At 33.2% G+C, this 14,404-nt stretch overlaps 1 protein-coding gene across 1 annotated transcript; it reads left to right on the plus strand.

The window, feature by feature from the left end:
• Positions 1-11,519: 11,519 nt before the first annotated feature.
• Positions 11,520-14,013, plus strand: LOC126884942 (uncharacterized). The gene is made up of 2 exons (XM_050651301.1): positions 11,520-11,593; positions 13,024-14,013. The coding sequence occupies exon 2, from the start codon at positions 13,130-13,132 to the stop codon at positions 13,529-13,531; it is 402 nt and encodes a 133-aa protein (XP_050507258.1). The 5' UTR covers positions 11,520-11,593; positions 13,024-13,129; the 3' UTR covers positions 13,532-14,013.
• The last annotated feature ends 391 nt before the right edge of the window (positions 14,014-14,404 follow it).

The following is a 14,404-nucleotide window of genomic DNA, read 5'->3' on the forward strand; positions in this document are numbered from 1 at the left end:
AAAAGCTCAACAAGCATTCAGCATGCTCAATTCTGTGTGGAGGTCTGGCGAGTATATTACAAGGACAAAAATCCAAATATTCTAGTCAAATGGCATGTCTGTTCTATGTACTCTACGGATGTGAAACTTGGAAAGTGACAAAAACCCTTTCAGCCAAACTGCAGGTCTTTGTTAACAAATGTATATGAAGAATTGTTCATATTTTCTGGCCAAACATTATCAGAAACGAAGATCTACTCCATCTGACCGAACAAAAGAGTGTAGAAAATAAAATAAAGTCCAAAAAGAGGGGTTGAATCGGTCACACACTCCGAAAAAATAGTTCCAGTATTGCAAAGACTGTCCTAGATTAGAATCCCCAAGGAAAAAGAAAAAGAGGTCGCCCGGCACAAACTTGGAGATGATCCATCATGGACGAGATAAGAGGTTAAGGAAAGTCTTGCAATTGTTGGAATATATTCAACTATAAATTATTATTTTTGTTAGTGTTAGAACAAACACATGCAGTCTTCATGGGCGGGCTATTTCTCCGAACCATTAGGTCGATACACTCTTACCTAAAATTGTATTATTTTTGTTTGGTTTGGTTTAGTTTGGTTTTTAGTCTGTAAGAATACATGGTAGAGGAATCCCCTCTCTTAATTTCTATAAATTTCTAAAATATCTAGAAACGACACATTCTCTCTCTCCTGTCGTTTCCCCATTACTGAGGATCGTGATTTCTTCCAATAGTCCTAACCCTAACAATGTTTCTCCATTGGTCTCTATCTTCAGCTGCTCTAAGAGCTTCGCAGAATGAGTTCCCAGCTGAATGCTTTATTTGGTTAGACCATCTAGTTGGTGATCGTCCTCTTGATCTTCTCCCCGGAACGTTTCCAGAAACAATTAATCTCTCCAAACTGTCGTCACCTCTGCGAACCACGTGACCAAAGAATTGCAGAATTCGTTGCAGACATATTGTGGACAGCCTTTTTTTAATATTGAGTTGGTTTAGAATGGAAACGTTTGTCCTATGAGCTGTCCAAGGTATACGCAGCATTCTTCTCCAGCACCACATCTCAAAGGCTTCAATTTTTTGGCGTTCGCATGCGCGAAGAGTCCAAGTCTCTGCTCCATATAGAAATATTAAGAATACAAGGGCATTCACCAGTCTCATCTTGATATTTTGAGAGATAGATCTATCTTTCCAAACTTTTGTTAGGCGACTCATCGCATTTTTTGCCACACCAATACGTCTCCGAACTTCTGCTTCACAGTTACCATCGTTACTTTTACTAGACCCGAGATAGACAAAGGTGTTTACTATCTGGTATTCCTCTAATATGTTAGTCAGTTGAATAGTGTCAAATCTGTCGACCACAATTATTTTTGTCTCAGCTTTATTGATTTTCAGACCAACTTTATTGCTTTCGTACTCAACTCTTCGCAGAAGATCAAACATTTCTTACTCATTTGCTGCTATAAGTGTAGTGTCATCAGCAAATCTTAAATTGGAGATTTTCCTACCAGCTACTGTCACTCCACCGGCCCATCCTTCTAAAACCATCCTCATGACATGTTCACCATAAATGTTAAATAAGTCAGGTGACAACACGCATCCTGGTCTAACACCTCTCTCGGTCTGGAAGTGGTTTGAGAACTTCTGATCTAGTCGTACTGTCGCTATATTAGACTGGTACAGATTTTTAATAAGTGTCACCAGGTGCATTGGTGCGCCCATTTCTATTAAAATTGACCACAGATTATTATTATTTTTGTTAGTGTTAGAATAAACACATGCAGTCTTCATGGGCGGGCTATTTCTCCGAACCATTAGGTCGATACACTCTTACCTAAATTGTATTATTTTTGTTTGGTTTGGTTTAGTTTGGTTTTTAGTCTATAAGAATACATGGTAGAGGAAACACCTCTTTTAATTTCTTTGTATTATATTGTAATAATTTGGTGCGCTTAAAACAAAAAGAGTTTGTATCTTTTATTTGTACCTTTTATTACCTATCTTATATTTCTAATAGGAATGATGTGAAAGCTTTAGAGCAAAATAGAACCCGATGGCGCATTTTCATTGAAAATCTATGCTTCACTAAGGAGCATTATATAATATATAAACCTCTCGAAAGAAAACCTACTTGTTTCCTGCCAAAAGTTTGGAGCCGTTTTGTACTTATTAATAATTTAGTACAGTTTTACACCCCATTAAAAATCTAAATAGTTGATATAAAATTACAAAATTTGAGGTTTTAGAACATTGACAAAGTTTCAAAATGACAAGTTAAGAAGTCAATTTTGTTGAGGTACATAACAAACCCCCAAAACTTCTGAACAATATGTCAATTGTTTTGAAATTTATTTTATTTAAAAAAACAGTTTAAGTTTATTCTTAAATGAAATTCTATAAAATGAACATGTTTATTCATTTTTAACTTGTATTTTATTTGTTTACCCCAGATACAATATTGTTATTTATTTTTGCAATAACATTAGTCAGAAAATAATGAAGATACTGAAATTCTAAATCATCTTATCATGGTGTCCAAAAAATATTTTTTAAATTAAAATAATTAACATAAAAAGAAGAATGTATTTAATTTCTTTAATTCAAAACACATTTTACTGTTGTCAGAAAACAGAAAAAAATGTTTATTTAACAAATAAGTATTGATTTTCGCTTAACTTAAATGTTTAAACTGCCAAGAGGCAGGTGGGTGACAACTTGAACATTGAATTTAAGCCACTGTTTTCTGACAACAGTAAAATGTATCTTGAATTAAATACATTAAATACATTCTTCTTTTTGTGCAAATTATTTTAATTTCAAACAAATTAATAGGACACCCTGTATAAATAATTATGTTAGTGTTTATATTACTGAAAACAGAATTGAATAACCTTTCAAATGAGCTAGCAGACGACCCCTATTCTCATTAAAAAAAATCATCGACTACGTCGTCACGGCCAGATGTATCACGTCACTGGTATATGTATGCCAAAAATCTTAATTTAAAAATAAAAATCGACCTGGCTCGGGATTTTTCTCCAAATTGGTCTATTCTCGGAAAAAGGAATTTATGCCATAATTTTGAACCTCTCTAATTTATAGTATAGTAAGTCTTCTACTTTCATTTGGCATGCGCAGAATTGCCATAATATCTTCATTATTTTATGTCTTACGTTATTGCAAAATAAGATAGAATAATAGTCATGTCGCCAGGGGGGGTACAACGGCCTCCTGTATTCAGATGGACTTACCCAAGTTTTTTTATGTATTTTGACCTGTAGAACACGAATTTTTTGGGTAACAGTTGATCCGGATGTCGATAAGATTGTTATAAACCAAGAAGTTGAGAAATCACATAACAGCGATTTCTCGCAAAACAAAACATTTTTTTGTATTTTTTGGGCCATTCTAACCAAAAAATGTTCCTACAAATTTTTTCGTAAGATGCATAGTTTTCGAGAAAAACGCGGTTGAACTTTCAAAAAATCGAAAAATTGGAATTTTTGAACCCGAAAAACTTTTGATTAAAAAATAAAATAGCAATTCTGCTTACCGCATTTGAAAGTTCAAGTCAAATTATATCGGTTTTAATTATTTGTATTGCTAAAAATGTATTATTTTATTGTTAAAACAAAGCTATAAACACCTAGTGCTTGAGTGATGTTTCAATGATTTCTCATTTAAAATCGAACGAGTACGTAGAGGAGATAAAAGTGCAAGCGGGGCTATTTCTAAGTAGCATGCATTAAAACGCATGTATTAGGCACGGGAAACACTATGTGTTTATAGCTTTTTTTAACAATCAAAAAATAAATTTTTAGCAATGCAAACATTCAAAACAGATATAATTTGACTTAAACTTTTAAAGGCGGTAAGCAGAATTGCTATTTTATTTTTTATTCAAACGTTATTCGGGTTCAAAAATTGCAATTTTTCGATTTTTTGAAAGTTCAACCGCGTTTATCTCGAAAACTATGCATCCTACGAAAAAACTTGTAGGAACATTTTTTGGTTAGAATGACCCAAAAAATACAAAAAAATGTTTTGTTTTGCGAGCAATCGCTGTTATGTAATTCCTCAACTTCTTTGTTTATAACAATCTTATCGACATCCGGACCAACTGTTACCCAAAAAATTCGTGTTCTACGGGTCAAAATACATAAAAAAAACTTGGGTAAGTCCACCTGAATTAAGAAGGCCGTTGTACCCCCCTGGCGACAGGACTATAACTTTTAAACTAATTGATGAATCGGTCTCAAATTTGGAAGGTTTGTTAAGTACCCCAATACCCAAGTTTGGTTGAAATGCCAACGTTCTTGGTTAATTATAATATTATTTATTAACAAATAAAAAGTTTGCCTTATTTTGCAGTTTGCGCAGCAACAAATTGATTTTAAACTTTCAAAATTCGCCATTCTTATTAAGCTTTTTCAATGTTCTAAAATATCCAATTTTATACTTTTTTGTCAACTTTTTAATGGGGAGCAAAAAATAGAAAATATCGCGTTTTTTGCAATAAATTGTTAATAATTAAAAAACGACTCCAAACTCATGGTAGGAAACGGGTAGGTTTTCTTTCTATATGCCTACAATGACTAAAAAGGTTTTTTTAATTTTTTTCCTTGGAGTTATATGACTACGGGCCCTTTAATGCTAATTCGCTGATACACCAATTTAGCTCATTTATTTTGTAATATATTTTTCTATACTTAATATTCCCTATGCTATTTATCCTAGTATCCCAAGTTATTACTAACTTACGCAGATGACATTGATCTCATTGGAGACTCCATCCTATCCACAAAAGCCATTTTCAACAAGGTGGAAGGAGCAACAAGCGAAGTAGGGCTGAGGATTAATGAAGAGAAGACGAAATATATGTATATAAATAGAACGACACGAAGAGACAGAATAGGACAAAATGTGACGGTCGACACCTTCAATTTCGAAAGAGTACAACGTTTTAAGTATCTGGGGGCCGTAATCACAGGTGACAACGATGTTACTGAAGAAATAAAAGACAGAATCCAATCAGCAAATCGCTGTCTATTCGCACTGGATAACTTATAAAATCAAAAAATCTTACAAGAAGTTCCAAGATTAAAATCTATAAATCCATCGTCACACCTGTACTAACATATGGATGCAAAACGTGGACCATGACCAAATCAAACGAAAAAAAGCTCAGACGTTTTGAACGAAAAATACTTAGACAAATTTTCGGACCTCACGACGACATTAACACAAGTCAGTATAGGATCAGAACCAACATCGAAATAAAAGCACTCAACTAAAATGACACCGATATTGTCCAAGAAAATAAATCACAGCGACTAAGATGCGCAGGCCACGTGCACAGACTTCATAACGAGAGACTTGTAAAACTGGTATGGGAGGAGATTTCTACAGGCAAAAGACCAGTCGGACGTCCCAGAAGGCGATGGAGAGATAACATCCAATCAGATCTCCGAAAAATGAACATTCCATTTGACCCTAGGTTGATGGAAGACCGAACAAATTGGAAGAAAGTTGTACAGTCGGCCAGGACCCACCCAGGGTTGTAGCGCTACGTGATGATGATGATGATACTTATCCTAGTTAATTTATTTCAGGAATTGACCATTAGTCAGTAGAGAGATTACACTAGGAAAAACCATAGTAACTTGTCATATACCTGGATTATTCAAAGTTATTCAAAGAGAAATCTCTTACTTCCCTGGACTATTTTGACTCGGTAGAACAAATGGCTGCAGCTGTTCTTGACACGCGGAATCTGATCTTACTTACTACTAACTGAGTTTATAAACGTCAAGTGTTTGTACATTCGATCAATATTTTGAAACATCTATGTAAACGGTGTGCAAATGAAAAGAGTTACTAAAAATAAGTCATTTTATGCATTAAGGCTCGGTTCTAACATCAAACGAAGGAAATATTTCGGATAATCTCTTCTTTAGAGGATTGCTCGCGAAGTATTTGTTTTAACGTAACCTTTTATTCATACATTAAAGCAAATTAGTTAAAAGCATGTATGTAACGCTTCACGGTGTTAATAACATAACCTTAATCTCGGCCAATCCTTGGAATAATACAGTTACAGCGTCGCTATAATTAGAAAATATTAGTCTTCATTTCTTCTCTTTTTGCGTTTTTTGCAACTTACCACGTTTTTGTAAATCTTTTCTTTTTTTGGCAGTACACGAGGTTGGCGTTCCTAATTATATTTCTATAAGTATAGGATTCTATCTTGGGTTATATAAACATGAATTTCCTTTACCGATGGACGTTGAACATATCCGAATCATCTTAAGATAATAATATGCTCTCTCATTTGAGCATCAATTGGTGACACCGTTGGACTTCCCCTAATAAACTATAAATTTCATACTTTTTTGTCATTCCACCCATCCATCTAAGCATTCTCATATTCGAATTGCAAAAGAAAAGTATTTTTGAAGTGTGTAATAGCTATTTGTATAACAATGGAGGAAAGTGCTACTTTTCCTCCCGAGAATGAAGTTTACTGCCCGACGCGTAGCGGATGGCAGTAATCATTCAAGGGAGGAAAAGGCACTTTACTCCCATGTTATACATATGGTTTTCCGCCTTCCTCATATAACAAGTCATATTATCATTTTTACTCAATTTATTTATGTAACTAACCAACAAAATTTATTAAAACTAAAACTAACAAGTAGGTACAATATAACTGTCAACTGTTAAATATAAGTCACATTAATAATGTAAACATTGTTAAATCAAAATAATAATTTACTGTTTTTTACCATTCTGAAAAATACAGGGTGTTTTATAAATAAACGTTAAAATGTATAGATACTTACGTAATAGAAAATAGATACTGTACAGGGCGTCAATAAGTTATATTTCATGAATGAAATACCATGACGTCACTTTTACTTTTCCTCCCTAGGGAGGAAAAATATTTTCGGTAGAGGTAGGTGGAAATAGCTATTTGTATAACAAGGGAGGAAAGTGCTACTTTTCCTCCCGAGAATGAAGTTTACTGCCCGACGCGTAGCGGAGGGCAGTAATCATTCAAGGGAGGAAAAGGTACTTTACTCCCATGTTATACATATGGTTTTTCCACCTTCCTCAAATAACAAGTCATTTTTTCATTTTTACTTAATTTATTTATGTAACTAACCAACAAAATTTATTAGAACTAAAACTAACAAGTAGGTACAACTGTCAACTGTCAAATATAAGTCAAATTATTAATGTAAACATTGTTAAATCAGAATAACAATTTACTGTTTTTTACCATTCTGCAAAATACAGAGTGTTTTTAAATAAACGTTAAAATGTATAGATACTTACGTAATAGAAATAGATATTGTACAGGGCGTCAATACGTTATATTTCATAAATGAAATACCATGACGTCACTTTTACTTTTCCTCCCTAGGGAGGAAAAATATTTTCCTCCCTAGAGAGGAAAAGTAAAAGTGACGTCATGGTATTTCATTTATGAAATATAACTTGTTGATGCCCTGTACAATATCTATTTTCTATTACGTAAGTATCTATACATTTTAACGTTTATTTATAAAACACCCTGTAGGTATTCTGCAGACTGGTAAAAAACAGTAAATTGTTATTTTGATTTAACAATGTTTATATAATAATTTGACAGTTGACAGTTATATTGTACCTACTTGTTAGTTTTAGTTCTAATAAATTTTGTTGATTAGTTACATAAATAAATTAAGTAAAAATGAAAAAATGACTTGTTATTTGAGGAAGGTGGAAAAACCATATTATGTATAACATGGGAGTAAAGTGCCGGAGTAAAGTGCCTTTTCCTCCCTTGTTATACAAATAGCTATTAATTTCCTATCTAAGCACTTTTGGCTTAAAAAGCCATTTTCAGAGCTATGGTCAAAAATTGTAAAGTACCACTACTAAAGAGTGATCCTTTAGTCAAAATTCCTAAAAGAATTTTTCTTCCAACGTTATAAAAGCTTGGAGGATGGTTCAAAATTTGTATTTAAATTAAAAAAAAACTTAAAAAATATCTAGAAACGACAAATTAGGGCTTCACAAACACTTTAAAAAAATTGAGCATGACTTGAAAGGTGCACCCATCATCTGGAAACGAGGCAACTGACAGAATGAACTAAGAGAAACAAGACGGCTTTTTAATATGCCGAATAAATCAGGTGATTGGGAAGCATATAAAGTTAAACTGAAAACCTATGATAAGTGTACCCGAAAGTGCCAGAATTAGCAGAATCATCAAAATAGATAATATTAATAAACCCAAGTCAGTTAAATGTTAAATTGGCCAAGGGGAAGTATACGGACATAGAGAATGAGGCTATAGAGTATCTCGAAAGTCTTCGCTTTCCAGTGTTGACGCAATTGACTAGTGATAATAATCACCGAGCAAACTATAGCCCTATTATCGCCGATTCTGAAGACAATCTCCAAAGGCTACTGCATGCATTTAGTACTAAAGCTAAAGAACTAAATATACTCATCAACACCGAGAAGATTAAGTGTCCAGTAATTTCCAAAGAACCGATAAGATGCAAATTAGAAATTGACTCCAAAACTATGGAACAGGAAAAACAAGCTATGGAAATCTCTCATAAAAGGGGTCGGAGAACAAACAATGAAAGCAGCTAGAATCTCGGGATGCCGAAAGAAATCGTATGGAAAAACAAATATCTAAATATTGAAAGCAAAGTGAAAATATATAAGATCTATTATAACATATGCGGCAGAAACAAGACCAGACACAAATAGAACGTTACAAATGATGAGAACATGCAGTAGAAATGAGAACACTAAGAAGTATACAAGGCAAAACTCTACGTAACAGAATGAGAAAAGAAGACTTTAGACAAAACTGTGGAATACAGGACATAGAAAGGTGGGTCAGACAGACACGAAGATATTGGAACAAACATATAAAGAGAATGGAGGACAGCAGACTGGTTAAAAGAGCAAAAACGAATATCCCAGTAGGTAAAAGACCACAGGGTAGACCACAAAAACGATGGCGAGAATGCTGGACCTCGTCGTTCGGGGAAGACTTGATGGAAATGAACAGGCAGTAGCGTGCTAGCACGATCGATCATGCTAGAAAGAAGAAGAAAAAGAAGTGTGGGACCATTTATCACTGAGATCCTGCTTCAAAATTGTTTTTCTCTATTTGCGTAATTTTTCCAGATACGTCAAATTTATGCAGTTGTCAAAAATATAGTAAGAGATGCATCGCTCTAAAATTTGACATGTATGCCTAAGAAAAGTTGGACTTTCTACAACTAACTATTAGCCCGACAAGGGAACACAAAATTTTACGAAAACCTCTAAAAAAATAAAGGAAGAATGAAAATTTGGGAATAGCTAGTTAAAATTGTCTATTATTATATAAGAAAAAGTTTACAATTCTACATTCCCTCCATTTTACAAAAATTGGGAAATACGGGGTGAAAAATATTTTCTCGAGGGTGAAAAATATAAGTACGTTCAAAATAAGTCCGAAATTGTATAAAATGACTAATTCTAAGTAACTTTTGTTCTATAGAGTTTTTTCACTAAGTTAATACTTTTCGAGTTATTTGTGAGTGAATGTGTTCATTTTTAACAAAAAAAAAACATGTTTTTGGATATTTTTCGCAGATAACTCAAAAAGTAAGCATTTTAGCGAAAATAAAGCTTATAAAAAAATAAAAAAAAAAATGGTGTAAGTATGCATGAGGTCTGTAGACCTAGTAGAAGCAGAGTTGTAGCTAATGAAAAGTAGGTTCTTCTTCCTCAAATTCCAAATCGAATATTTTAATTTGAAATAACCCAAAAACGGAGCTCTTTTCAGGGAAAATTAACTATAACTTTTTTAAACTGTTCAAAAAAGGTTTATTTTTGTTTAACAAAAACTTCTAACATTAAAATTAAGTGAGTTACGCTCAAAATATTGCTACACTTTTTTAATTTTTTCTAAAAAAATCGCGAAAATCACCCCCTAATTATTTTCCCAAATAAAATTAATTGTTACCGCTTCACAAGTGACTTTACTTATGTATTGTTTATATTATCTATAAGTTTCATTGGTTCAAAATGCTCATTTTTGAAAAAAATTGGGTTTAAAATAAAACTTTTTTTTTATTTTGAAAAAAATGGAATTTTTTATGGAATTAACTTAAAAATTATTAATAATACCAAAAATCTCAAAGAGTAATAAAATGTTCGTTTTGCTTTTCTGAATACTTTTTATATTTTATTATCTTGTTAGACAAAATTGGTTATGCTATGGCTGTTAAAAATTTGCCTAAACTCGTGATTAGTTACTCGTTCAAGCGATTTTAACTACAGCTTTTTCAAAAATAAGCACTTTGAACCGATGAAACTTACAGATCATATAAATAATACACAAGCAAAGTAACTTGTCAAGTGGTAATGATAAAATTTATTTGTGATGCTAATTAGGGGGTGATTTTCGCGATTTTTTTTACCAAAAAATTAAATTGACCAACAATATTTTCAGCGCAACTCGCTTACTTTTAATGTTATAATTTTTTTAAAAAACAAAAATAAACCTTTTTTAAACACTTTTTAAAAGTTGAAATGAATTTTCCCCGAAAAGTGCTCCGATTTTGGGTTATTTTACATTGAAATATTCGATTTGGAATTTGACGAAGAAGAACCTACTTTTCATTAGCTACAACTCTGCTTCTACTGGGTCTACAGACCTCATGCATATACCATTTTTTTCAATAAAATACTTACTTTTTGAGTTATCTCCGAAAAACTGTCCAAAAACATGTTTTCTTTTTGTTAAAAATTAACATATTCACTCGCAAATAAGTATTGACTTAGCGAAAAAAACTCTATAGAACAAAAGTTGTTTAGAATTAGTCATTTTATCCAATTCCAGTCTTATTTTGAATATATATTTTTCACCTTCGAAAGGGAATATTCCCTCTCGAAGGTGATATTCCCTCTCTTGAATATATATTCGAGAAGGAATGTAGAATTGTGAACTTTTTCATATATAATAATAGACAATTTCAAATACCTATTCCCAAATTTTCATCCTTCCTTTATTTTTTTTGGGTCAAATTGTTCTTTGATCGGGCTATAAATATGCCAAAGAAGAAGATGCATATAATATTTAAATTATATCTTTAATAAGTTACAAAAAAATAAATTCGGCATATATTCACAACACTTTTATTCAAACAATTTGATTAATTAACTTATCAGAAACTTCCAGATCAAAACAATAATTGAATCCAAATAATATATCCAAATAGTATACTACTATACTACACAAATTACACAAAGTAACACCCACAAAAATAATGGAGGAAAGCGATTAAAATCAATAATTACGGTTCTGTTGGTAAACGTAACGAGTACGAAATCAACGAAATAATACCATTCTAGGACAGCTAAGTTGGTGGTGATCATCACCATGACGTAATAAACCCAAAAAGAGGTGGGAGGATTGGGAGATGACTGCCAGAAATTGCTGAGAGGTTTTCCCTCATTCCCCCACGGTTGGTCGAAAAACAATGTTGCCAAACCCTGCACGATTTTCAAATTTTCGGATTTTGTTCCACCATGCAGGTAATTTAGCAATATTTCTTTTTGTCATTCCGCAGATTTGCATCTTATTGTCAAACCGATTCTTGGAGTACTTTCCACAGTTACCTTGTCGCATTCCCTCACTGACTAAAACTGATCTGTTTCTTTCCCATTTATTTTAACCCTATTCTTTGGTTTTACGAGTGTCACTTTTATTATTCTTACTTATTTTCTACTAATTCCCATTTCCGTAGCGTTTTGCACATTTCTTTCTCTGTTAAAAGCTTAATTAAAGTCAATGAATAGAGCCAGTGTAGATTTCCCGTATTCGTAGTTTTCCGTTTGTATTTCACGCAGCAGGCAAAAATTTGATCCACTGTGATGCGTGCTGCGTCCTCTTCAAAATTCACATTAATATTCTCCTACATATGTCATTATCTATCTTTGGTGTTATCTTGTCTTTTATATATACTGCAAGAATTTGTATGCAACATTTAGTAGCGCTATTCCTCCTTAGAGGAAACGGTTCTCTACAACACTTTATCTATTTAAAGCATCAGTTAATAAAATAGTTATAGCCAGAATGATCGCCAATATTCGAAACAAATAGGCACCAATAGAAGAAGAAGATTCCCCTGTAATGATGGCATAAACTTTTATCGCTTTTTTGTGAATTGAGCACAGTGAGGCTTCAGTCTATTATTTTTGTATGTGTTCTTGTTTACATATTTGTTCCAGCATCTTTCCCAAATGATTAATTAGTATCGGTGCTCCATATTTAAACATTTCAGCTATGACTTCATCCTTTCCTAGACTTCACTGCATTACATAGATCTTAGTACTATAGAAAAATTTAATTTTTAATTAACACCTCTTCTTCTTGTGGTGCTTTCTCCTTTAGTGGAGGTTAACGACTACACTGGCAAATCTGTCTCTGATATTTGTAAGCCATGCAATCTGGCTCCTACAGGGAGTTCATTTTTCTGCAATCTTCCCCTGGATGATCAGTTACGCCAGACGGTACTTTTTGTTTCTCATTATATGTCCCAGGTAATAGCTAACTTTTTTTACTTTGATGATCTTTAGCAGTTCCCTATCTGTACCTATTCTCCTTAAACAATTTTCATTGGTGGTGTGGGCTGTCCAAGGTATTTTCAAGATTCTTCTATAGAGCCAGAGTTCAAAGGCGTCTAACTTATTCATCATCCTTATGTTGAGGGTCCAGGCCTCCGTTCCATACAAAACTGTTAACCATATATAGCAATAGCCTTGCCTTTAACCAACATACCAAGTGAAATTGTAATTTACTTTTCAATTTTATATTGTAGGTAATTATAACTTATTCATCATCCTTATGTTGAGGGTCCAGGCCTCCGTTCCATACAAAACTGTTAACCATATATAGCAATAGCCTTGCCTTTAACCAACATACCAAGTGAAATTGTAATTTACTTTTCAATTTTATATTGTAGGTAATTATTGTCAAAAAATTCAAAAAATCTTACAAGAAGTTCCAAGGTCAAAATCTATAAATCCATCGTCACACCTGTACTAACATATGGATGCGAAACGTGGACCATGACCAAATCAAACGAAGAAAAGCTCAGACGTTTTGAACGAAAAATACTTAGAAAAGTTTTCGGACTTCACCACGACATTAACACAAACCAGTATAGGATCAGAACCAACATTGAATTAAAAGCACTCTACAATGATGCCGATATTGTCCAAGAAATTAAATCACAGCGACTAAGATGGGCAGGCCACGTGCACAGACTTCATAACGAGAGACTTGTAAAACTGGTATGGGAGGAGATTCCTACAGGCAAAAGACCACTCGGACGTCCCAGAATGCAATCGAGGGATAACATCCAATCAGATCTTCGAAAAATGAACATTCCATTTGACCCTAGGTTGATGGAAAACCGAACAAATTGGAAGAAAGTTGTACAGTCAGCTAGGACCCACCCAGGGTTGTAGCGCTACGTGATGATGATGATGAGGTAATTATTGTGTTTTGTTTCCCTGCGAATTATCATCAGAGGTTGATGCAGATATACATGGATTTCTACGGCTGTCGCCGCCTCTCCATACCCAGCTTCCAATTTTTTCTATCGTAACACGTATCTTCATCTAATTGCCTCGAATCCATTGCGTCCTGAATATTGTCCCTCCAGCTTCTCCGTGGTCGTCCCCTTCTTCTTCTCTCCGGTGGGACCCACTCTAATATTTTTCTCGGCCAGCGAATCTCATTCATTCTTTTTTTTTTTTTCTTTTATTCTTTTAACGTGCCCGAACCATGTCAGCTGTACATGATGCAGATAATAAATAAAAAAAACTCTAGAATGCCCTTAACTCCGTAATGACTATGACTAAAATTAAAAAAAAACATTTTGCATTAGAATTTCAATGCCGTATATACAGTCATAAATTTTAATCTTACTCAGTCCATTTTTGATATTTGATAAATTTAAATAAATATTAATAATTCAATAACAACATTACTTGAAAGTAATAGCTTATTGTTATTATAATACCGATATTGATAACGCTACAAAAATTTTTATTGAAAAATTAATTGTTTAACAATAAATGTTTATCATATAAATTGTCATGCTCTAGAGACCGTATAGTAATATTTAAATATAAAATTGTTTATGTCCGTACCTGCCACTATTTTAGTGAAAAGATACGTGATTATTAATAAATAATTGATTTTGTTAGCTTTGTGTGTCGATTTAATTTTACATTTTTTTAGATTAAATGCCTCGACAACATTGCAGAAGTTGTAGAAGTAAAAAAGATAAGTATGCTTTGCAACCCTAGTTATACTTATTTTTCCATACACTCTCT

The sequence above is a fragment of the Diabrotica virgifera genome, chromosome 5 (genome assembly GCF_917563875.1).
Source record: "Diabrotica virgifera virgifera chromosome 5, PGI_DIABVI_V3a".
Taxonomy (NCBI): Eukaryota; Metazoa; Arthropoda; class Insecta; order Coleoptera; family Chrysomelidae; genus Diabrotica; species Diabrotica virgifera.